The sequence below is a fragment of the Urocitellus parryii genome (assembly GCF_045843805.1).
Source record: "Urocitellus parryii isolate mUroPar1 chromosome 12 unlocalized genomic scaffold, mUroPar1.hap1 SUPER_12_unloc_3, whole genome shotgun sequence".
Taxonomy (NCBI): Eukaryota; Metazoa; Chordata; class Mammalia; order Rodentia; family Sciuridae; genus Urocitellus; species Urocitellus parryii.
Window position 1 is genome coordinate 757,400 of NW_027551760.1, and position 22,087 is coordinate 779,486.

Consider the following 22,087-nt stretch of genomic DNA (forward strand, 5'->3'; position numbering starts at 1 on the left):
ACACCTGGCTCTACCAGGTGTTTTTATCATTTCACCTTGGTTATGATTAAGAGGTTTTTGGAGCCAGGTGTGGTGGCACATGCCTGTTATCCCAGTGGCTTAAGAGGCTGAGGCAGGAGGATTGCAAGTTTAAAGCCAGCCTCAGCAATTTAGCGAGACACTAAGCAACTTCGCAAGACTTTTTCTCTAAACAAAATATTTTTTAAAAGGGCTGGAGATAGGGGCTGGGGATGTGGCTCAAGTGGTGGCATGCTCGCCTAGCATGCGTGAGGCACTGGGTTCGATTCTCAGCACCACGTAAAAATAAAGTGAAGATACTGCGTCCACCTAAAACTAAAAAATAAACATTTAAAAAAAAAAAAGGCTGGAGATGTGCTCAGTAATTTAGTGCCCTGGGTTCAGTCCCCGGTATCAAATAAAAGAGTTTTTTTTTTTTTTTTTAAGAGAATTTTTTAATAATATTTATTTTTTAGTTTTCGGCGGACACAACATCTTTGTTGGTATGTGGTGCTGAGGATTGAACCCGGGCCTCAAGCATGTCAGGCAAGCGTGCTACCACTTGAGCCACATCCCCAGCCCCCCAAATAAAAGACTTTTTTGGAGACTATTCATGCTTATCAAAGTCATTAGAGACTTAATACATGGGAATACCGGCTTATAATTTATAAGGAGAGAGAAAACTTCCAAGTAGAAGAGACACTGGGGGTGGCCTGGCCAGAGTGTTTGTACTCAGAGGAAAGTATAGGAAGCCATTCTGTTTCTGGAGTGGTAGGTGGGTGGAGTGCGTGCGCAGGGGCAGGAGGACTGGGTGCCAGTGCATCTTGCCCTAACCAAGGTGGGCACACCAAGGGCCCAGGGCCCCCTCATTGGCCCATCCTGCAGAGAAACACTGACAGATTCTCATCATGTGCTTGCCTTCCTCTAGTCTCCGTGGAGGCCTCCAATATGAAGTCCTTACTTCAGATTTTTTTTTATATTTGAAAAGATTTTGGAAGTATCCCCCCATTAGCAACAGGCTTGTAAACCATCTCTTCAGACAGGTCTGTTTTGCACTTGGCTGGTGTTATTATCTGATGGTCCTTATTAGCTTCAGCTTCACTGATCACCATTTTTTTTTTTCATCCTGTCCCTGAATTCGTAGCCTATCTGGAGTTTGTTGCTCCTCTGCTCTGATTATAATCATCTTGTTGCTGAGCTTTCCTTTGACTTGATTGTTAAATTGCTGCTTCCTTTCTTTCTGCATAAAGTCATGTAAAATTACAGTTTCCCACATTGAGAATTCCATGGACAGCTCCCTGCAACTCTCGATTTCTGTCCCCAGAGAGCATACTGATCACTTTTTATCTGTGGAGTCAGAAACTTAATTTCTTTGTTAGGGCTTTTGTCTCCCTTCTTGAATTATTTCAGTAGAAATTGCCTTCAGATAACCTTTACTGTATAAAAAGTGAGATTTCACTGTCACTGCTACCTGACCCTGACTTTCTCTAGGAATGGTGGATATTTTGTGAAATGGTTTAAATCTTTCTCTTTGCTTGATTTGTCTTAGATCAGGAGTTGGCAAAATCAGCCGTAGGCCAGGTCTGGTCCTTTTTTTTGTAGCAGGGATTGACCTCAGAGGTACCCAACCACTGAGTCACATCCCCAGCCCTATTTTGTATTTGATTTAGAGACAGGGTCTCACTGAGTTGCTAAGCACCTCGCCATTGCTGAGGCTGGCTGGCTTTGAACTCACAATCCTTCTATCTCAGCCTCCCGAGCTGCTGGGATTACAGGTATGTGCCACCGCACTCGGCCTTGTACGGCATTTTTAAGTGCTTGCAAAAAAAAAAAAAAAAATCAGAAGAATAGTATTTTATGACACATGAAATTCATTGCCCATAAAGTAACTTTTATTGGAATATTGTCATGCCATTCATTAAGTATTGCCCATGGCTGCTTTTGTACACAATCATTGGGTTAAATAGTTGTGGCAGAGACTGTATGGCCCAGAAGCCCTAACATAAGTACTTTATATTCTCTTAAAGAGGAATATAAAGAGGGTCTGGGCCATGAGCCTGTGTGCCCCAGATGTGTGCCTTGGAGGACCTTTGGAAATGGTTTCTGTTTACTGGCATAGCGGGGCCATCCTGAGGACGCTGGCTCAGCTTGCCTCCCTCTCCGAGAGTGTCAGATGGCAAGTTTCTTTTTTTTTTTTTTTAAATATTTTTTTTAGTTGTAGATGGACACAATACCTTTATTTATTTACTTTTTATGTGGTGCTGAGGATCGAACCCAGTGCCTCAACATGCAAGGCAAGCACTCTATCACTGAGCCACAATCCCAGCCCCTCTTTTTTTTTTTTAAGAGAGAATTTTAAAAAATATATATTTATTTATTTTTTTTAATTTTCAGCGGACACAACATCTTTGTTGGTATGTGGTGCTGAGGATCGAACCCGGGCTGCACGCATGCCAGGCGAGCGCGCTACCGCTTGAGCCACAATCCCAGCCCGAGAGAATTTTTTTAATATTTATTTTTTTAGTTTTCAGTGGACACAACATCTTTGTTTTTATGTGGTGCTGAGGATCGAACCCGGGCCGCACGCATGCCAGGCAAGCACGCTACCACTTGAGCCACATCCCCAGCCCCTCTTTTTTTTTTTTTTTAATTTTTTTTAGTTGTAGTTGGACGCAATTCCTTTATTTTATTTATTTATTATTACGTGTTGCTGAGGATCGAACCCAGGGCCTTGCACATGGCTAGGTGAGCACTATACCACTGAGCCACAATCCTAGCCCCAATGGCAAGTTTTATTGGTTACAATTTTTAGAAGATATTTAACAAAATACTCTTACACGTGATACTTCTCAGCATCTGTTCAGAGGGATTTTGAGACATATCCAACATTTTGCTGAAAGAATCTAGTGTTTGAAAGCAGGCTGTCTTGTCTTAGAAATCCGAACTTCTGAATTCCAGCTCACACTCCCACTTCTCCTTTTCTGAACTTTCTCTAAATTTACATCTCAGTCTCGTATGTGTCTGTGTAGAAGTTTGAGGTGGAAGGTTGAAATTCTGTGCCTGAGATATTGGCACAGAATTTTGTTCTGTCCAAGTTGTTTCTTTCCCTCCCTCCCTGCCCCCACCTGCTTTCTGCTCTCTCCCCACTTCCTCAGTGTGAATGGGGCCTGTTGAGTTTCTCTGATATTCTTTGTCTATTCTTGTTTGACTTTGGGTTTAAAAAAAAAAAAAAAAAACCTTTAAACATTTTAATGTTAAATTAGACTCCCTGAAAATAGTATGAGAGAAATAATTACCTTTGAAAATGTCAAATTTTTCTAGGACCAGTGTGCTATTTTGGCTGCTTTGACTGGGCCAGAGGTCAGCATGTTATTCAGAATCAGTCAGAGCATGGAAAACAAAAGATGATCTGATCTCTTCTAAGAAATGAAGAAAAGGCATTTTTGCACTCATGAAAATTGAATAGGTCCAGGTCAAGGCAGGGCGCAGGGGGAAGCAGTTGACTCACCACAGTTCCCATCAGCTATTTGACTGTTTAGACTTGTATTTAACATTCTGTCTCCTGTTTTTAAATTTTTCCTTAATTATATCTTTTGCATGCTCTTTATCTTAATCTTGGGGTAGATCATTTTTTTCTGCCCACTTAATTTTCCAGCCTCCCACGAAGCCAACAAAATATAGAGAACATGTTCAGTTCTTGAGATTGCTTTGTTATATATACAGCAGCAATCCTAAGACCTTTTCCTGGGATTTTAGACTCTCAGCATTGTGGTTTTAAATTTAATTTCAGCTGTCACTAGTGTACAGTGGTGATTTTCAAGTAGCTTTCTAGATTTTTATTCACATCATTTTCCTTGCTCTCATCTTTTTGGGTTTTAGAATAGATGTAGAGTAAGAAAAACAAATAGGGAAAAATCTCCTGTTACATGACAAAGAACAGGATAATTTTGGAAATGCTGTTGGTATTTCATAAATCAGTTCTATCTCATTTTCTGTTCTTGAAGCTAAATTTTGCAGTGTGATTAAAGACTTTGAGAAAGTTCCAGACATTGTTGAACGTGGAAAAATCATATTTATTGCTTACTCTTGTTGGTTATAAATGAGCATTATTACTGGAGGTAAGGCTATGAATACAGTCCCACTTTTGTGATGTTGCAGGTTCTTTGTACTTTCACAGAACTGGAAGCTCACTTTTAACGCAGGTAACCTTTGTCTTTTATTTCCAGTTCAAGAAATTTATTTTCCTAAATCATAGTAAAAGACGCACCCCAAATGCCTACAAATAGGGTAGGACTTATTCGCATTAAAAACAAAGAGGTATGTTACTTGGGGGTTGAGCCATGTTTCTCCAGGGAGCTTTTTCACACTATCTGTGAGCACCTTCTGTCTCCTCCAGCCTCCACCCAATCCACAAGACCACCTGAGGATCACTGGACATAAGAGCTGCTACTCATGGAATTTCTGTGTTGCAGAAACGTTAAGGAAAACAGGATTATGAACTGGTGGTCTGAAGTTACTGGTCCCAGCATACCTTCCCGGGGTCCTAACATGGAATTGAAGCATTCACCCCCCCTCTCCTAAGTCCAGAATTTTTTTTTTTTTTTTTTTTTGTACCAGGGATTGATTCCAGGGGTACTTAACCACAGGGCCACATCCCCAGCCTTTTTGAAAAATATTTTGTTTAGAGAAAGGGTCTTGGTGAGTTGCTCAGGGCCTCACTGAGTTGCTAAGGCTGGCTTAGAGCTCGAGATCCTCCTGCCTCAGCCACCTGAGCTGCTGGGATTACAGGCATGTGTCATAGTATCTGGCAGGCCAAGTCCATCATTTCTGAGCATCAAACCACAATAAAAATGGGTGGATCCTGATGAAGCAATAGAAATAAAGTCAAAATAACTAGGTAAAAAGGAAAAAGAGGACAATCCCCAGAAACCTAAGACTGCTTCTAATACGCCACTGGGGGCAGGGGGAAGGATCACAAAAGAGCGAATGGCTTTGGAGGTTTAACAGATTTAGCACTGGAGCACAGTGGCACATGCCTATAATCCCAGCTGCTCAGAGGCTGAGTCAGGAAGATTACAAATTCAAGCCCACCCTTGGCAGCTTAGTGAGACCTTGTCTCAAAAATAAAAGGTAAAAAGGGCTTGGGATACAGCTCAGTGATAGAGCATCCCTGGATTTGATCCCCAGTGTCACCCCCCAAAAAAAGATTTAGCTGTAGTGAGGAAAGATTTAAATATAGATAGAAGTTGCTTCTGAAAAAGAGTTGCCTGGTTTTGTCTCTGTGATCATGGGTTTCAGCTGTTCTCATTATCAGTGATCAGAGTGAACCTGAAATTTGGAGGATTTAGGAATCATCTAGTCCATATCCAGGGCACGTGGCCAGCTCTTTATTGGAGAACTGGGTAGAGCTAGCATTCTCCTGGATCATGTTGTAAACTGGAGATGTAGAAGGTGGAGATTTTATTTTGCTGAAGGAAAGGTGTTGAATTGTTTTCCTCCTTTCTAGTGAGTATTTGCTCACAGAACACAAATAGTTGTACAGATTAAATTACAAAGAGTAGTTTGTCCTCTGATGTTCCTAGAGCCATGGCCAGTAGAAATTAGGTTGTCTCATAGGGCACAGTGGTGTTATGGAAAGGATGCTAGCTTGCTATATGATAAAGTAAGAGAAATTGAGGCTATTGGAGTGCAGCTTTTCTGGTAGTTTGACCACCTTGGTCTGGTGAAGATGGAGCACAAGTTTTATTTCTCCATTCCTCTCTGCTGCTTGGTACCCATTTGTCAGGTGGGATACAGTGGGTGAAGGTTAAGTCTGGACCTCACTGCAGAGCTTAGAATGCAGCGTGACACAGTTCAGCCATTATTATTCAGCAGATGTTAACTCCTGGGATATTAGGCTGTTTTTAAATTTTTTTAGTTGTTGATGGACCTTTATTTTATTTGCTTCTTTATATGTGGTGCTGGGAATCAAACGCAGTTCCTCACACGTACAAGGGAAGCACTCTACTGCTGAGCCACAACTCCAGCCCATTAGGCTGTTTTATGTGCTGGGGAGGCAGGACTTAAAATGACCAAAGTCCCAGCCAGCTTGGCTTTTACATTGTAGCAAAGGGAGACAAACTGAACTCCAGTATAGTGGCTAGAATGGGAAATGGTGATACAGCTTCCGCTTGAAACAGGGTTAGAGAATTCCAGGCTGGGATCAGGGTGTTGCAGTTTTAAATAGGAGAGCTTAGCGGAAGCCTCCCTGCAAGGTAACATGAACATATGAATGTGACCTGAGGTAGACATTGTTTCAGTTCAGGGAATGAACCAGAAGGGCCCAGTCTGCTAGAGGATTGCACCTGGTGTATATGAAACCAGGGAGTGGGGGGTCCTGAGTGGGGAGTGGGGAGACCCTGAATGCAGCGAAGTGAGCGAGGAAAGTCATGATGCGGTCAGAGGCAGTGGGAGCTCCACAACCATTGCAAGGACTCGAGATTTTAGCTGATTGAAATGAGGCCCCTGAAGGACGGGGCAGAGGAATGATATGATCTGACTTAGAATTTTGAGTGTGTGGTGCTGGGATCAGATCGCCAAGGCTGCAGGCTCACTTGGCAAGTGCCCTGCCATGGAGCGCCACCCCCCAGCCCTGACTCAGCGTTTTGATTGACCTTCCAAAATTCATTTTCCCACTGACATTCCAGAGGTACTACTTTTTATTTATTTCCAACAACAAAATATAGAGGAATCTACTTACACCTCATAACCCAGTATTAAACTTTATTTTTATCTATTCAGTAGGTTAAAAAAAAAAAAAGCTTATTTTAATCTGCATTTGTTTAATTTTGAGGTAGGGTTAATTGTACTGTTTTGTGACCTGCCTTTGCTTTTTCATGTTATTTACCTGTTGACTACCTTATTCTTTTATTTGTTTGTTTATTTATTTATTTATTTATTTATTGCAGTTGCAGATGGACAGAATGCCTTTATGTTTGTTAAGTTTTATGTGGTGCTAAGAATTGAACCCAGGGCTGGGGATGTGGCTCAAGCGGTAGCGTGCTCGCCTGGCAGGCGTGCGGCCAGGGTTCGATCCCCAGCACCACATACAAACAATGATGTTGTGTCCGCCGAGAAATGGAAAATAAATATTAAAAAATTCTCTCTCTCTCTCTCTCTCTCTCTAAAAAAAAAAAAAAAAAAAAAAAAGAATAGAACCCAGTGCCTCACACATGCTAGGCAAGCGCTTTGCCACCGAGCTATCGCCCCAACCCAAATACTTTATTGTATTAATTTTTTGGAGCCTCTTTTTTTTTTTTTTTTGGCACTGGAGATTGAACTGCTTAAGCAGTGCCATTATTTTTATTTTGAGACAGGGTCTCACTAAGTTACATTTATCTCTCTTTCTTTTTTGTCTTCTAGGTTTCTTAGGCTTTGTCTTCTTTCATTCTTGCAAAGGCCTGATTCTGAGATTGGTAGATAGCTATCAATCCAGGGAGACTGATCACTATTTTCTACTTGGCTAGTGGTTATCTCAGCCCTACTCTGTGACTTTATCCTCCTACTGACAAGAAATACTACTTTGATTTATCTTGTTTGGGTCTAGCAACCACTGATATTTTAAGAAATAATGTATTGAGCAGTTTTTCTAATGGCAGGGAGGGTCACTAGAAAAATATTACTGGTTGGGTATCATTTTTTTGGTACTGGGGATTGAACTAGACCACTGAGCCACATCCCAGCCCTATTTTGTATTTTATTTAGAGACAGGGTCTCATGAGTTGCTTAGTGCCTCATTATTGCTGAGGCTCCTGCCTCAACCTCCCGAGCTGCTGGGATTACAGGTGTGCCCTACCTCGCCCGGCTCTGATTGGGTGTCTTCTGTTGCCTTTATCTTTAGGAGGCTTGCTGGTCTGAATTAGAGTGTCTACTGTGATTGCCTGGTGTGGGGTGACGGGAAAGGTAACAGGATCCACACTTCTGTCTAGGTGCAGTGATGTGGGGATGAGAACAGTGGGGTAGATTCCTGACTGCAGGGTGTATTGCTGTGTTGGAGGAGGACAGAAAGTTGTTAGTAAGCAGCTGGCCTGTGTATGCTGGTGTCCTACGCTGGGATAACAATGTTAACTTACACAGAACATAAGTTCACTAATTTTGTGGCATAGAAGAAAAAAATTTTAAAAATATGGAAAAAGAGGAGAGATTAGTGTAGGGTAAAATTGGGACTGGGAGAATAGTCTGTTCATTGGTCACATTTCTGCTGTTTTGTTTTTAAAGCTAGTTTAAGTAGACTTCTTACCATAGTCTAAGGTTTTGGTACACTAAAATGCTTGCTGATCCTTCTGGTTTTGTGTGGAATGTACAACCTGTGAAATTCAAATAGATCTACACACTGGTGTAGACCTGTCTTCATTTGTTAGAGTGAGTATCTTAGCCATTAGATAAATAATTAGCTTTGGTAGCACTAAAAGACTTCATCTGTGACTGGTCTTGACTTGTAGTAGGTAAGATTAATTCAAATGTGTGCTGAGGTGATTCATTGCCAAGATTGGGACCAGAATCTTGTGTTTTACCTCAGTAGTCTTTGACTAAATTACCTCAGGTTATACTCTCTCATAATGGGATCAAAAAAGATGACAGAGTCTTGTCCCTAGGGTTTGACCTTAACTCCTCAGAGTTTCCATTATAGGACTGGCTGGACAATGGCCCAGAACAAGCTATTCAACAAGATCCTCAAAGCTCTGCAGTCTGACCGACTTGCCCGCTTGGCCAATGAAGGGGTAAGACATCAGAAATCCGCCCAGGTGGGCTCTTCCTAGTTCAGGCCTCTCTGGCTGACTGATTTGTACCCATCTCCCATTTGCTAACCAAGTGGAACTCTTGTTCCTTCTTTTTGCATCTTTCAGGCTTGTAATGAGCCAGTGCTACGCCGTGTAGCCGTGGACAAGTGTGCAAGGCGTGTGCGGCAGGCCCTGGCCAGTGTGAGCTGGGACACCAAGCTGATCCAGTGGCTGCACACGACCCTGGTGGAGACCTTGAGTCTGCCCATGCTGGCCGCCTACCTGGATGCTTTGCAGACACTGAAAGGGAAGGTAAGGCTGTGGTTGGCGTCTGCCCTGTGTTGGGGTCAGCCAGTCCCTGATGTGGGTTCAGACATGGGGTTTGGCGAGGTCATTACCTGGTCAGTTTGGAGGGCGTGGCTAGCTGGTATGCTATTAAAAGTAGGAGATAAGGTATCAATTTACACTTGGTCTGGTGTAAACATCTTCATGCCATCTCCAGGATGAGTGTGGGACCTGAAAACCAGAGTACTCATAGCCTTGCAGCTCCTGGCCTGTGTCATTGAACGTAGTGGAAGAGATGAAAGTGTACCGGGGGCAGTGTTGATAAGGGGCAAGAGGGGGATTAAGAGTGAGGGGTACTCTGCCCTCAGTCTCTCCTCGTCAAGGGATGAGCCTTCAGTTACAACACCTGAGCTGAAATAATTGATTACAAGCGCAGCATTTCCTGCCCCTGTGGTCTTACCTACCTAGCATTGCACAATGTTCACCTATTTCCCTTATTGTGATGTTAATGGCTGCATTGGGCCTCAGTGTGGTGGACAGCAGGTTCTAAAGGCCAGTCATCTAACTGTCTCAGCCCTACCACTGACCCACAGGGAAAGCTGAGACCTGTACTTCAGTTTCCTCCAAAATATCCTTGATAACAATATCTATATGCGATTTCTGTGAGAATTAAATTAGTTCATCAAGAAAGAGTGGTGCAAAATTTTAGCACTTAGTTAGCTCACAGGAACTGTTAAGGAGTACCCTTGTAGGTTCTGGAAATGTGTGAGGTACGTTGCCCCAAATCAAAATAGCCTCAGACAACCTGTATCAGTTCGTAGAGCTGGGAATGGAGCCCAGGGCCTCACGTGTGCTAGGCAAGTGCCCTACCTCTGAGCTACATCAACTTTTTTTTTTTTTTTTTAAGTAGATTTTCTTTTTCCTTTTCAGGCAGGTGCAAAGTTGCTTGGCCAGTAGCGCCCTTCAGCCATACTCCAAAAACTTTGTCTCTTGACCTGACTTTAAGTTTCAAGATGCTGAGTTTGTTAGAAAGCTACAGAAGACAGGCTTTGTATAAAACTCGGGACTAGAGATGTTCATGTTTTTATGGTAGGAAGTTTGACCCTAAATTTTTCACTTAGTGGTGTGCATAAAGCAGAACTGCTCCCTGCTCTGCTGCACCTTATTTTCTAGTGGAGAACGAGATGAATGAAAATAGACCCCAGACTTCCCTAGGGGTAAATGGACCTGGACTTGGGCACAGGTGGGCTGGGACCAAGGTAGCCCCTGGCAGAGAGTGGCCTGTTCATAAATACATTCTTCCTGTGGTAGAGGTGCAGCCGTGGTATGTATGCTCCAGGGGATGAGGGCCAGTAGTGCCCAGGGCATTGGTGGCTCTGCCTTGCTCGCCATAACCAGCATGATTACAGTCTGACTCCCCTGGCTTTATTTTATTTATTTATTGGTAATGGGATTGAACCCAGGGGTGCTTAACCACTAAACTCTTTTTATTTTTTTATTTTGAGAGAGGGTCTCACTACGTTGCTGAGGCTGGCTTTGAACTTTGATCCTTTGCCTTAGCCTCCCAAGTTGCTGGGATCACAGGCATGCCCCACCACGCCCTGCTGATTCTCCTTGGTTTAAAGCAAATTTGTGTTTCTTCCCCGTGTAAGTCCCCAGCTGGGTGTGGCCTGTGTGAATGAGGTGCATTCAGGTGAGCATGAGGGGCTCCACCGGTGAGCACTGTGTAGCCACGCTGCTGGTTTGCTGGAATGGCACAAGTTTCACTGGTATACTAGTCAGCAGGGTTCCCAATACTTGCGCTGTCCACTGGGTATGCTCTCCGTGGTGCTTCCTCTACTGCCAGACTATGTCACTCACTCACACTCTGGTTGTTTCTCAAAGGGTATAAATGATTATGGGATTCTGTTGCTTTTTTTTTTAATTGTAGATGGACACAATACCTCTATTTTAGTTATATATTTTTATGTGGTGCTGAGGATCAAACCAGTGCCTCACACATACTAGGCAAATGCGCTACCACTGAGCCACAATGTCAGCCCAGTTCTTTTGCTTTTAAAGTACCTGCTGGTGTTAAGATGCAGCTGATGGGGATCTTACTCTTGGCCCACCTGCCGTCTCCACTGGCTCCATTATAAAGAGGGCAGGGAAGGTCTGGGCGCAGCCTCCTGCTTGTGTGCCAAGAGGGAGTGCACTGCTGGAAAGGCAGGGAGCTTGGTTTTCCTGTAGCATCAAGTGGAAGAGTCAGTTGTTGGTTACTTACTGTTGACAGAAGGGGAGCTTCGAGGCTTTGGAGTTTCCAGGTGTACTCTGCTGCCAGGCAACGCTCTTGAAGTCAGCCTGGGTCGAATCCACTGCCTCCAAGTGTTGAGCAGAGAGGGAGTTGCAGGCCTAGCCAGCTTGGGGTGGAGTTCTTTGGTAGTTTGGGTTAGCCTTTGTCACTAGTTTTACACTCAAGCGGATCCTCCACTTGAGTCCACCTGTGCCTCGAATAAGCCCCACCTGTTCTTGCCTCTGGTGCTGTTTCATCTTTTGGAATCCTGCCTGTTCCTTACGCCTGTCTCACTTCACGAGCTGCCATCTTCAGATGAGAATTGCCTGTGAGCCGCCCCTTCTCCACAGGATGGTAGGAATCAGCAGTGTGGGGTTTCCACTGCTCCATGACAGCTAGCACCCTGCTTCCCTGCGCCCACGTTAGTTGTGTGTCTGTCTTCCTCACCCTCACAGGTTAAATTCCTCTACAGGACTAGCGTGGTGCTTTGTTTTTTTTGTTGTTGTTGTTGTTGTTTTATTTTTATTTTTTTTTAGAGAGAAAGAGAGAATTTTAATATTTATTTTTTAGTTTTCAGCGGACACAACATCTTTATTTGTACGTGGTGCTGAGGATCGAACCGGGGCCACACGCATGCCAGGCGAGCTCGCCACCGCTTGAGCCATATCCCCAGCCCCTAGCCTGGTGCTTTGTAAGAGCAGCTGTTGCATATTATTTACTTATTTAGTTTTTGGCACACGCAACATCTTTGTATGTGCTGCTGGGGATCCAACCCAGGCCTCACGCATGCCAGGCGAGCCACGCTACCGCTTGAGCCACATCCCCAGCCCATCCCCAGCCCTTTTTAAAAATTTTTTCATTTTGAAATGGGGCCTCACTAAGTTGCTAAGGCTGGCTTTGAACTTACGATCCTCCTGCCTCAGCCTCCCAAGCTGCTGGGATTATAGGGATATGCCACCACACCTGGCTGCATATTTATTTTCTAAGTGAACTAAAACGTTCTCATAATTATATCCCCTAATTTCTCATGCAAAAGTCTTTTTAATCTCTTTTTGTGTTGGCAGTGCTGGGTGGGGATCGAACCTTAGGGCCTTGTAAATGCTAGGCAAGTGCTCTGTCACTGAGCCCCTGGTTTCTCTCTCTTCAAATTGAGAGTGGCTTATCTTTTCCTGGTATCTCTGAAGTCTAACAACCTGCATCAAACCATGATACTTTTCATTCTCCAATCTCTCAAAAACTTTTTCTTTCTGAAAAGGATCTCCAATATGTAAAAACCTTTTCCTTCCATGAGATCACTTTGGCCTCTTGTGGGCAGTGTGGAATTCACACAGATAGTTCTTTGCAGTGTAAGCATCAGCATGTTTTAAACCTATATTTATACATCTCCGAGGTCACATCTTTGGTGGCTAGTAAAAAACAGGATATGGTATAAATCATGATATACACAATATAGTTGGATGTGTTTTTTGAACACAATAATAGGTTTCATTAACAAGCCACAACTTGAAGGCTATACTCCAGAAGAAAATGCAATTTCTTAAAAAAAAATTATAAAATCAGCAAATGTTCACTGAGGAAATTTAGAAAATACAAAAATATACAAAGAAAAGTCACCCATAATTCCACGGTGATCATTATTATACTGATATTTGGCATGTTTTACATAAGCCTTTTTTTTTCTGAGTAGAAAGTCTTACCTATAGCATTTTAGCAAAAATATTTCTTCCTTCTTTGTCTCTTTCTGTCTGTTTCTCTCTGTCTCTCAATATTAGGGATTGAACCCAGGGGTGCTGTACCACTGACCTGTATCCCCAAGCCTTTTATTTATTTGAATTTTGAGACAGGGTCTTATAGCTCAGGCTGACCTCAAACTTAGAATCCTTCAAGTCACTGAGATTACAGCATGGCTACAAGGCCTGATACCAATTATTTCTGTAGGTTATACTTGATTTAGTAAGTATTTGAAAATAATCCATGCTGGGCATGATGGTGTACTTGTGTAATCCCCGTAGCTCCGGAGGCTGAGCCAGGAGCTTCGTGAGTTCAAAGCCGGCCTCAAGCAACTTTAGCGAGACCCTGTCTCAACATAAAGAGTAAAAAGGGCTGGAGATGTGACTCAGTGGTTAAGTGCCCCTGGGTTTACTTCATGGTACCCAAAAAGAAAATAATCCATAATATCTAGTTAGGTTGATAATTTACTTAGCTACTCATTTAGGTTGTTTCTGTGTTTTGATTGTTGTTGACAGAGAATTTGTCTCTGTGCAAAGCTCTCCTTGCTCGTGTGTGTGTGTGTGTGTGTGTGTGTATTTTTTATATAATTTCTTTTTTTTTTTTTTTTTTTTTTTTTTTTTTTGGTACCAGGGATTGAACCTGGGGCAGCCCTGCTTCCCTGCGCCCTTAACCACCGAGCCACATCTCAGCCTTTTAATTTTTTTATTGTGAGACAGAGTCTCGCTCTGTCACTTAGGACTTCACTAACTTGCTCAGGCTGGCTTTGAACCTGTGATCCTCCGACCTCAACCTCTCAAGTTGCTGGGGATTACAGGCATGCACCATTATGCCTGGCTTGATACAATTCCTTAGGGAAGGTTCTCAGAAGTAAAATCGTTTGGAACAGTGATGAGAATAAACTAAGGTCCCAGATGCATTTCACCAGTTTGCTTTCAAAAGGAGCGCACCCACTGTCCTTACACACCGGGGGTGTGCTTTTCACGCAGCTTCACGTAGCCACTTATTTGTACCTGTGCTTCACACTGAAGCATCTCCAACTTCTTCCTTCTAGATCCCGACCTTGATTGACCGCATGCTTGTGTCGTCCAACACGAAGACTGGGGCCGCAGGAGCTGAGGCCTTGTCACTGCTGCTGAAGAGGCCCTGGGACCCTGCTGTGGGGGTGCTTTCTCATAACAAGCCAGTGAGTCGAGGGGCTCAGCCATAACTGGCATTGAGATGTTCTGACTCAAGCCCTGGCTGGGGAGGATGTAACCTTTCCCTTAATCACTCTCCTATCAGTGCCTAACATAGTTCCATAAACAAAGGTCGTGGGTTGGGTGCTCAGCCTAGAGAGGCAGTCCTGGGGGTTGGGATGAGTCTCTCACTCACCAGGTGGGACTCTCTCTTCTCAGAGCAAACTCCCTGGCTCTCCTCTGATCCTCATCGCCTCCTCGGGCCCCTCCAGCTCTGCGTTCCCCACCTCACGCCGCCACCGCTTCTGGCAGTCTCAGCTGTCCTGCTTAGGCAAGGTTTGTGGGGGGCAAGAGCACGGCTCCCGGTGGGAATAGGGTCTTGGAGGCTGGAAGAGAAGCAGCGCATTGGGTGGTCAAAATGGACACACTTGAAACGAGGAGCATGCCGTCCAGGGCTCTTGTCTGGTGTTCAAACAGCGCTTGCTGTGAGGTTGAGGGATTCAGAGCAGGGTAGGCAGAATGAGAGATTGGACTTACCGCTATGGCATGGTGCCCTTCTTTCCTCTAGGTCATTCCTGTCGCCACCCATCTGCTGAACAACGGCAGTGGGGTGGGCCTTCTGCAGTGCCTTGAGCATATGATCGGGGCGGTGAGAAGCAAAGTATTGGAGGTGAGAATGCCCCGCCTCGGGTGGCCTGGATGCCGGTGTGCTGGGGGTCTGCCCCAGCGCAGCCTCCTCCTCACTGTCGTCTTTCTCTTCCCACGAAGATTCACAGCCATTTCCCACACAAGCCCATTATCTTGATCGGCTGGAACACAGGAGCTTTGGTGGCCTGTCAGGTAAGTGGTGTCCGTCACATTTGGAGGCGTCTTGGGGTACAGTTCTACTTGCTTCTGAGGGCCACCGTGGAGGCCTCATGGCGTTTTGGTCCCAGTGCCAGATGATTACTGTATGATTGCATTTTAACTGTAAAAGACAAAACTGTAGTTGTTTTATTTTTTAAAGTTTTTAAAAATAACTTTACTTTTTTATGTGGTGCTGAGGATTGAACCCAGTGCTTCATGTGCAAGGCAAGCACTTTGGAGTTGAGCTACAGCCCCAGCCCAGACTTTATTTTTTAACTTTATTGTAGAAATTTTAACTGTATTGTAGAAAAGCAGGAACCAAAGCAGAGAAAAGCTGGTGAGTACACCACAGACCTCTTGCCCAGTTTTACCAGTGACCAGCTCATGGCAGGCTGGCTCCATCTTTCCCCTGCCTCTGCTTTCTCTACCACTCAGGTTATTTTGAAGAAAATATCATATCTTTCATTTTACACATTTCAGCATTTCTTAAAAAAAACACACACACAAGAACTCCTGGATTCCTTTTTTCCCATGTATAAGTACCATAGGATTCTCCCAACTAAAAAAATTAATCTCATAGGCACAAATTAATAGCTCTGGAATTTGATGTTGTGTTCATGTTCTGTCCCTTCCTTTGTACTACGTGTCCACAGTTTGTGTAAATACCCCTGATGTGTCCAGAGCCCCAGTCAGTCAAGTCTGGTGGAGTAGATATCGAGAGCCCAGAGAGGGAGAAGGCGGCCACCCTCACTCCTGCTCCTAGGGAGGGGGAATCAGACTCTTCCACAAACTGAGACGTCTGGAGCAGAGAGATCTTTCTATACTTAAGGGAGAAAGGCAATGCTTGTTGCTGTGTATGTACTCTTGGTGGAGAAAAGAGACAAGAAGTCTCGGCCTAGCAGGTTGACATGGTTGAAGTAAGAAACCTCCCTTTCTGTGGTTCCCCGTCTGAGAGGACTCCACTTCTCTCCGTGGTAGCTGCCGTGGAACAGTACATCTTGTGTTAGGACAGGGCAAGAGGAGGTGGGGCTGGCCAGTGGGTCTGCACATCACCTCGACACTGGGCAGGCTGAGGTACAGTGAAGTCACTTCCCTTCAGACAGACTGTGCCATTATCCACAGGTGTCAGTCATGGAGTATGTCACTGCAGTTGTCTGCCTTGGGTTTCCTCTGCTCACCGTGGACGGCCCCCGAGGGGTAAGAGCGAGATGAAGCAGGGTCACTGACAGTGGGGGCAGGAGACAGAAGGAGCACATCCTTGTTTGTGCTGGGGTCAGTGCTGAGTGTGAACTGGCCAGATCTAACCCTGTACCTCTTTTAGGATGTGGATGATCCCCTCTTGGATATGAAGACTCCAGTCCTCTTTGTCATTGGTCAGAATTCCCTGCAGTGTCACCCTGAAGCCATGGAGGACTTCCGGGAGAAGATCCGTGCTGAAAACAGCTTGGTGGTTGTTGGGGGAGCTGATGACAATCTCAGGTGGGTGGGTTCTCCTGGGGTTGTCACAGTGTTGGAGGAATGTTGTAAGGTGGCGCCGTAACTGGCAGATAACCTGCTTAATAGTTAACAGTAGGCATTGAAATTTTTTTTAATTAATTTTAGATCTATAAAAAAAGTTACAGGGCTGGGGTTATAGCTCAGTTGGTAGAGCACTTGCGTAGCACGTGTGAGGTACTAGGTTTGATCCTCAGCACCATATAAAAATAAAACAAAGGTATTGTGTTCATCTACTATAAAAATATTTTTTTTAAAGAATTACAAAACTGAGGACAAGAAAAATCATATGCCCTTCCCCTGGACTTCCCAAATGTTGGCATGTTGCATAACTGAAGGATAATTCTCAAAGTAAGGAAGTGAATATTGCTGTAATGGCATTAATCTGTAGACTCAGGTCTCATCAGTTGTCTCCCTAAGGCCCTTTTCCTAGTTCCACATAATCCAGGATCCCACATAACTCTGTGGTGGCCATGCATCTTCAGTCTCCTTCCTTTGTCTCCCCATCCCTACCCCATGGCACTGGGCACTGAGTCCAAGGGTGCTCTGCCACAAGCTACACTCTCGCCCTTTTTGGTTTTTACTTATTTTAGTTTATTTAATTTTTGGTACTGGGGATTTAATCCAGGGATACTTCATCACTGAGCCACATCTCCAACCCTTTTTATTTTTTATTTTGTGACAAGGTCTCACTGAGTTGCTGAGGGCTTTGCTAAGTTGCTGAGGCCGGCTTTGAACTTGAGATCCCCCTGCCTCAGCCTCCCGAACCGCCACCAGCTTTGTTTTGAGACAGAGGCTAGGATGCCCAGACTGAATTCAAACTTGTAGTGCCTGCCTCAACCTCCTGAGTTGCTGGGTTTACAGGTGTGCACCGCCATACGAGGCTTCCTTTGTCTTTATGACCTTGACACTTGAAAATTATTGGCCCCTCGCTTTGGGGTTTTCACTTTTCTTCTTGGTTACATTGAAGACATGCATTTTTGACAGGAATGCCACAGAAGGTTGTGTTCTTGGCCCTTATCATTTACTCCCATAACAGAATTCCTGTTCCTCCTGTCACAGATTATCACCACTGATAGTCCCTCTGCTACAGTGGTATAGGTGGCTTCTTCCAGGTTCTCTACAATGAAAGTACTGTTTTTCCCTTTGAGGTTAGTAGTTATCTTGTAGGGGGAAGCCTCCTTGAGACACTGCAGAAATACTCTTTTGTCAATGTACTTCTTCTTTTATTTATTTATTTGTTTATTGGTTATGGGTGGACACAATATCTTTATTTTTTTTAATGTGGTGCTGAGGATCGAGCCCAGTGCCTCACGCATGCCAGGTGAGTGTGCTCTGCCCCTGAGCCACAACCCCAGCCCCTTGTCAATGTACTTTCACTGGAGTAGGCATTTTTAAAAATTGTGTTTCCTATTGAGGATGAGTGAAGGTAGATGTTATTTGCATTGAGCCTCTTTTGATATATCTTGGAGTACAAATACAGCTGAAGTTTGGAACGAGATAACTGCTTTTGCCTTTCGATGCTGGGACAGAGAACTTTAGTAGTATTGTCATGAAGTGTACTAAAAAAGAGGGTGCATCTTTTATTTACATTGGTTTTCTTAGAAATTCAGATCTTCTCGTCTACGGGAGAAAGTTGTGTGTGCTGAGTTTCTGTAGGGAGTGCGGAGAGGTGACTGCTGCTGCTCCTCACTTTCCTTGTGGGCTGCTTATGACATTCACATGGTGATTTGGGGTTTTTTTTTTTTTTTTTGGTTGGTTTTTTTTTTTTTTTTTTTTTTTTTTTAATTTTGAGGCAGGGTCTCACTAAGCTGCTAAAACGGGCCTCAGACTTTGGCTCCTCCTGCTCTGCCTCCTCAGTGTTTGGGATCACAGGAATCACTGCGTGCCTGGCTGCGTGTGTCAAGTATTAGAGAACTGGGAGCCTCCATTGATTTTGACCCCTTTGCTTAGAAATTTGGGCACTCACTGTCCTCATCTGAGAAACGGGGGTGTTGCACAGGTTCAGAGGCAACAGCAGTCGATTGGGATTTCAGGATTTGGAGTTTCAGTAATACTGTTCTCCGTCCTGTAGTATGGGGACTTGGTTGTCCCTTTGCCAGGATCTCTGGTCAGAAGCCAGGGTATTCAAGGCTAGCTCTCAAAGTGGGGAATCCAGCCAACTATGGTCATTTTCTCTTACGCTTTCAGAACTAGCCTGGAACCCCCTTTCTTCTGCTAAACCACTAACCTCAGGGTAGGAGGCTGAGTCTGGGGGCCTCTCAGGGCCTCGAAGTCCAGGTGGACTTTACCTGTTGAGACAGAGGTGTGGTAGTTGTGGAGGGGATAGTCCCAGGCACTGTGCCTGCTTTTCCAGGTGGGTTGTTTAGTTCAGCCCCACAACTCCCTGAATGAGTATTATGATTCCCCATTTTGTGATGTAAACACAAGCTCAGAGAGGTTATGTCACCTGCCCGAGGGCTAATAAAGCGCTACTTCCTGGGTCCAGGAAGTGATAGAAGTGAAATAAATTCTTATTTCCTTAGGATGCTATGGAATGTTTAAAAAGTAAGCATTTTCTTCTTTTTATCTCTTAGAATAAGCAAAGCAAAGAAGAAATCAGAAGGGTTGACTCAAAGCATGGTGGACAGATGTATTCAGGTGAGCTCTTGGCAAGGCCCTCCTCTGTTGCCTTTTAGGTTCTGTCTTGGCAGCAGCTCGCTGAAGGGTGCGGGGTATCCCTGGGGCCTCTGGTAGGCCTAAATCACAAGTGAAGGAGAGTGATGACTGGGCGGAGGCCAAGCGCAGGAGAGAGGGTCTGCAGGAGCGGGATGGAGGACACAGAGGCACCTGCAGCTGTGTGGAAGCCTGGGCTTTGCGCAGGCGCTGTGAGTGGGGAAGCACCAGCACACTCAGGCCAAAGCCACAGTAGGGTCACATTGGCTTGCTGCTCTCTGGGAGTTTCTGTCCTCTGGTGGAGGACTCATTTGCCTGGCTCCTTTTTGCACCAGGATGAGATTGTGGACTTTCTGACGGGAGTGCTCACTCGCTCTGAGGGCCATGTGGGCTCTGAGCCTCGGGATCAGGATGCTGAGAAGAAGAAGAAGCCCCGTGACGTGGCTCGAAGAGACCTGGCCTTTGAAGTCCCTGAGCGGGGCAGTCGACCTGCTTCCCCGGCCGCCAAGCTGCCCGCCTCACCCTCAGGCTCAGAGGTAGGGTGGGCGGGAGGGAGCCCTCTTGCTGAGTGTGAGGACCTCTGAGGAGGCTCCAGGGGGACCTGCTGATTATAGTCCAATTCCAAAGAACATTGGCTCATCTCTTGGCCTTCTCCTTAGGATTTCTCCAGTGTGTCCAGCAGCCCCACCTCCAGTCCCAAGACCAAAGTGACCACAGTGACCTCTGCTCAGAAGTCCAGCCAGATCGGGAGCTCCCAGCTGCTGAAGAGACACGTGCAGCGGGCAGAAGCCATGCTGACCCACAAACAAGCCCAGGGTACAGGCTCCGGGCCCAGTGGCCTCTTGTTGGGCAGGTGGTTTCAGGTGGTGGTTGGGAAGCACTGGGTCTGCAGCTTTTCCCAGGAGAGTATGAGCGGCTCCTTTCCCACCTTCCTGTCCAGGCAGAATTAGGTTACAGTGAATCCCAAGGGCTGTGCGTTACTGGGGCTTTGTGGTCACTAGTTACAGCTTTGCCTTGGTGTGCTGGAGACGTCAGGTTTATGAGCTGACTCGTGCACGTTGGCCTAACCTTTTTTTCTAACCTCTAATTGGGGAAGCTGTTGTCTTCCCTTGCTCTAAGCCTCATCAGCCACTCCTTCTGACGGTGTGTGTATGGAGTGACCGATTTTAGTCATCAGGTTCTAGGGCATGTCACCTGGTGTAGGCCCTTCCTTTGCTTTGCCTTTCTTCAAGGTTAAGGTTCTCACTCTGGGACCTTCCACAAAGTTGATCAGAACTCTACAGATAAGTGTAGAGGGAAATGCTTGTGTGGTTGAGCTCAGTGTGGAGGCCGCAAGGCCATGTGAGGAGCTGTAGAGAAGGTTGTTGGGTCAAGGAAGCAGCAGCAACAGTCCCTTCCCTGAGCCATAGTCATCCTGGTGGGCGACCCTGAGCTAAGGCCAAGATACTTGATGACATATCCAAGTGCACAGGTCATCAAGGTTCTCAATTGGAAGTGAGAGTACTCGGAAGGGGCAGTGGCTGGAGTTGGCTATCAGGTAACGAGAGGAGGCGGATCGGCTTGACACCCCTGTGTTGCTTTTGGTGGAGTCATGAGGTCAGAACTTATCCCCAGGCCTCTTGGGAGATTGCTCATAAGAATGCTGCTAACCCGGAGCAGAGGGTGATTGCGTGGGCAAAGGCAAAAAGGGGGCTGGGCCCCTACAATCTGCCTGGATGCCCTGTGACAGTCCTTTTCCTGAGTGTTGGCCAGAGCCAAGTCTTGGGTGGGCAGTGTACCTTTAGGTGGTTGGTGAAGACGAGCTGTGGTCTGTGGTGCTCATGGGTGGCATGATTAGTTGAGAATCTACTTAGTTCTGGTGGGCTGGGCTTGAAACAGCACCCAGAGTGCCCTAGGAGATAGGAGCAGCTGTGGAAGCCTGGCTTTAGCAGAGCTGGTGGGTGAGCATGGAGTAATAGCCAACAGAAAGGAAGCCCTCACTGTTCACGCCTTCTTCTTGCCCTGGCCTTGCTCATCTCGTAAGTCTTGACCATGGCCCTGTGAGGCGGTATGTGTCCTGTCCAGTGTGTAGATGATTCTGTGGAGCTCCTGCCTGGCAGCCCAGGAAACCCTAGCAGTGACCTCAGAGAGCCCCGTGGACCGTTTTCATCTCTTCCTGTTCCTTCTTTCCTGTTCCTCTGGCTGGCTGTGATTCTGTAATTCTCTCTGATTCCTTCTAGCACAGTTTGCTGCTTTTCTGAAACAAAACATGCTGGTGAGGAAAGCTCTTCCTCCTGGCGCCTCCTCCTGTCTCTTTGGTGAGTATTGCTCTTCTCTGCTGTCCTCCTTCTCCCTCACCTCCGTGGTCTCCTCCTGGCTCCTGGTTCTCTTGGGCCGACTCCCTTCTTCCCACCTTGGTCTTTGCTCTCTGTCCTTGTGTGTGCTTCTCCTGGGGTTTTCCTTTCTCTCTGACTGGTTGTTTCACTGTGGCTCTTGCTCTGCTGCTCCGTTGTGCCTGGGCCTGTAGCCTGTGGCGTGTTTTCTTGTCTGTGTGCCCCCCACCTCTGTCTCCTCGTTTCATTCCTGGCAGCTGCAGGCACACTGGCCCTTCACCAGCATGAAGCCCGTCACTGCTCCCGGCCCCCCCTCCCCGCCACCTCTGAGTTCAACCAGTGCATTTGTCCCTAAGCACTGCCCCAAGCTGGTGGTGCCCTCTGGTGGCCCCGTGCCAGGAGTCTCCCGTCCTCATGTGACTGCTGCCCTCCTTCCCACCTCTAGCCCTGCTCGCCTGTGTTGAGAGGGCCTGGGGGGAGTTTTGGGCGTCAGGGGGAGGGGACCTGTGAGGATACCTAAGGACAGCGTAGGTGCAAAAGCGTGACCATGCGCATGGCGAG

General features: G+C 45.8%; 1 protein-coding gene across 6 annotated transcripts in view; it reads left to right on the forward strand.

Moving 5' to 3' along the window:
• Kansl3 (KAT8 regulatory NSL complex subunit 3) overlaps positions 1-22,087 on the forward strand; it is a 40,341-nt gene that overhangs the window by 9,936 nt on the left and 8,318 nt on the right. For 4 of the 6 annotated variants that reach the window (XM_026414060.2, XM_026414063.2, XM_026414059.2 and 1 more), the window contains exons 4-15: positions 8,666-8,756; positions 8,883-9,068; positions 14,096-14,227; positions 14,439-14,555; positions 14,788-14,889; positions 14,988-15,059; positions 16,188-16,262; positions 16,387-16,544; positions 19,136-19,199; positions 19,550-19,750; positions 19,874-20,030; positions 21,434-21,511. In XM_026414060.2, the coding sequence (XP_026269845.1) occupies positions 8,666-8,756; positions 8,883-9,068; positions 14,096-14,227; positions 14,439-14,555; positions 14,788-14,889; positions 14,988-15,059; positions 16,188-16,262; positions 16,387-16,544; positions 19,136-19,199; positions 19,550-19,750; positions 19,874-20,030; positions 21,434-21,511 (1,433 nt within the window). The remainder of the gene's footprint in view (positions 1-8,665; positions 8,757-8,882; positions 9,069-14,095; positions 14,228-14,438; positions 14,556-14,787; positions 14,890-14,987; positions 15,060-16,187; positions 16,263-16,386; positions 16,545-19,135; positions 19,200-19,549; positions 19,751-19,873; positions 20,031-21,433; positions 21,512-22,087) is intronic. The other 2 variants (XM_077794288.1, XM_077794289.1) reach the window with 2 other exon arrangements.